The 1975-nt window shown below is 46.0% G+C and overlaps 1 protein-coding gene across 1 annotated transcript; it reads left to right on the forward strand.

The window, feature by feature from the left end:
- Positions 1 to 93: 93 nt before the first annotated feature.
- Pmar_PMAR015350 (amino acid transporter, putative) lies at positions 94 to 1704 on the forward strand (the record flags this gene model as incomplete). Its single annotated transcript, XM_002765799.1, has 8 exons — positions 94 to 312; positions 357 to 574; positions 629 to 737; positions 781 to 899; positions 951 to 1040; positions 1089 to 1272; positions 1316 to 1453; positions 1501 to 1704. 8 exons carry the CDS (start codon positions 94 to 96, stop codon positions 1702 to 1704), a joined length of 1281 nt encoding a protein of 426 aa, XP_002765845.1.
- Between the last annotated feature and the right edge of the window lie 271 nt (positions 1705 to 1975).

Here is a 1975-nt window from a genome sequence, read left to right on the forward strand (position 1 = left end):
TTTCCTCCCCTTACTTCAGGTTCCTTCCTATCCACTACTCTGTTGTTGGTAGTAGCTGCTTTGGGGGCTGGTGCACTATCCCTACCCTATGCCATGCTAGGCAGTGGGCTCTTGGTTGGTATCCTATGCTTCGTCATTTGTGCATGCATTGCTGTTACCAGCAATCTGATCCTCTTTACTGCTGTCACTAAGACCGGTCTACACACCTATGGTGCTGTCGTCGATTGGGCATTGGTCCGTCTTGGCTTCAAGAAGGCGGATTTACTAGCAGCAGTAGGGCAGCAGGCTGAGGGGAATGCTCCCTATTACTCTGTGAGTTGGTATCTAGCCTAGGATATGTGTTGACCCTTATTCAGATATCCCCTTTGGGGGTCTCTCCTCGACTTGCCTTCTTCGAGCTTTGGGCCTTCGTTTACTGCGTGATGACCTGCGTGAGCTATCTTGTATTCCTCGGAGACTTCATTCCTTCTATCACTGGGTATTATTTACAAGGAATAGATCCAGAAGTGTTCCGTAAATTCTGTATTGTGGCCTGTGCATATTTGGCCATTTACCCTATGTCGGTATCAAAAAGGTGAGTCGGTCGCTTCGTTGAATTCCCTTAAATGTAAATGATCGTCATCTTTAGTATATCCGTACTTCGTTACGTATCATCCCTCTCTATTTGGGCCGTGGTCCTGACAGCTACAGTAGTGTTGATCAGAGCACCCTCACTCGTCGAAGAGCACCCCGAGGAGGTACTCACAATTAGGCACAGTGGAATCGTTAGTATCCATTCAGGCACGTGCATCGTTGAGCTTGTCAGAAAGTCATGTGAATATGAGCACATTCAATACGTTTGCTGTGTGCATGTTTGGTTTGATGAACCAGATCCCGGCAGTTAGAGTGGCAGCAGAGATGTGACATACTCTTAGCAATCATCATTGTAGTTAATGTTGCTCCTTGTTCAGGTCTCGTCCGACTACTGTTAGGCGTACCATCGCTAATGTAGTAGCTGGTGTCGCGCTCTCTTCTATTTACCTCTCTATGGCTATTGCAGTGTAAGTCCACGTGTATCAACGTACTAGTTGTATGGTTCATTTGATAAGGTACCTGTCTTTCCTTACTGATACTAAGCCTAATTTCATGCAAAATTATGCGGCTGATGATCGTATTATATTCGTCTGTCGTATAGGCCTGACTATCATGCTACTTGTTGCTGCCCCGATGAATCTCCTACCCGGACTGGCCGGTTTTTACAAGGCTCTCGAGCTAGGCGCGGGGGAAGGATCGGTGAGTGAGAGTGAGCTTATTATAACCCCGAGGTGTTTGGTAGGTTGGTGATGTTCCTGTGAGAAATCCCTTCTTCGTCTTCTGTCGGTGGATCGAGTCGGTTGTCGGTGTCCAGTCACTACTGATGCAATACGGAGCACCGTTCTTCTCTATCACAGTGTGCACCGCTATTGCCCTACTGGTAGGTAGGCTGCTTGTCCCTTGTTCGATTGATATAGTTTACATCAGGTCCCCAATGTCGCCTCGTTTATTGGCTCCATGTCCTCTTATTTGGCTGCCCCATTGGTGTGTGGATTCCCAGGTTTGGTTTATGCTGCACTTCAGAAGGATGATGACATCGGCAAGAAACGGTGGCCTCTCTTGACCATAGCTCTGGTATTCATTACTCTACTCCTTTGGGTAACCGCTACGATAAATATCTTCTTTTCATAAAGTATCCGTAGAGATTCGATTGTCATTTTCCCCATTCTCTTATTCCTTCCATCTTCATACGCATTAGATCACTTAGTCCATCCACAAAGGCATTATATAAAAGATATAAAGTAATGTGTGACTCGAATAAATCTGGTCTTATTCGTGTATTCATAATCATCGTAAATCCTGTTACTTCGACGACGTCGGGATGAAATATCTGATAGTCTGGTTACTGATCCTGATGGGCTCACTAGGAGGAGCTGAGTCATAAGTAGTGGGATGATCGTTT

The sequence above is a fragment of the Perkinsus marinus genome (genome assembly GCF_000006405.1).
Source record: "Perkinsus marinus ATCC 50983 genomic scaffold scf_1104296974648, whole genome shotgun sequence".
In the NCBI taxonomy this organism is placed as follows: Eukaryota; Perkinsozoa; order Perkinsida; family Perkinsidae; genus Perkinsus; species Perkinsus marinus.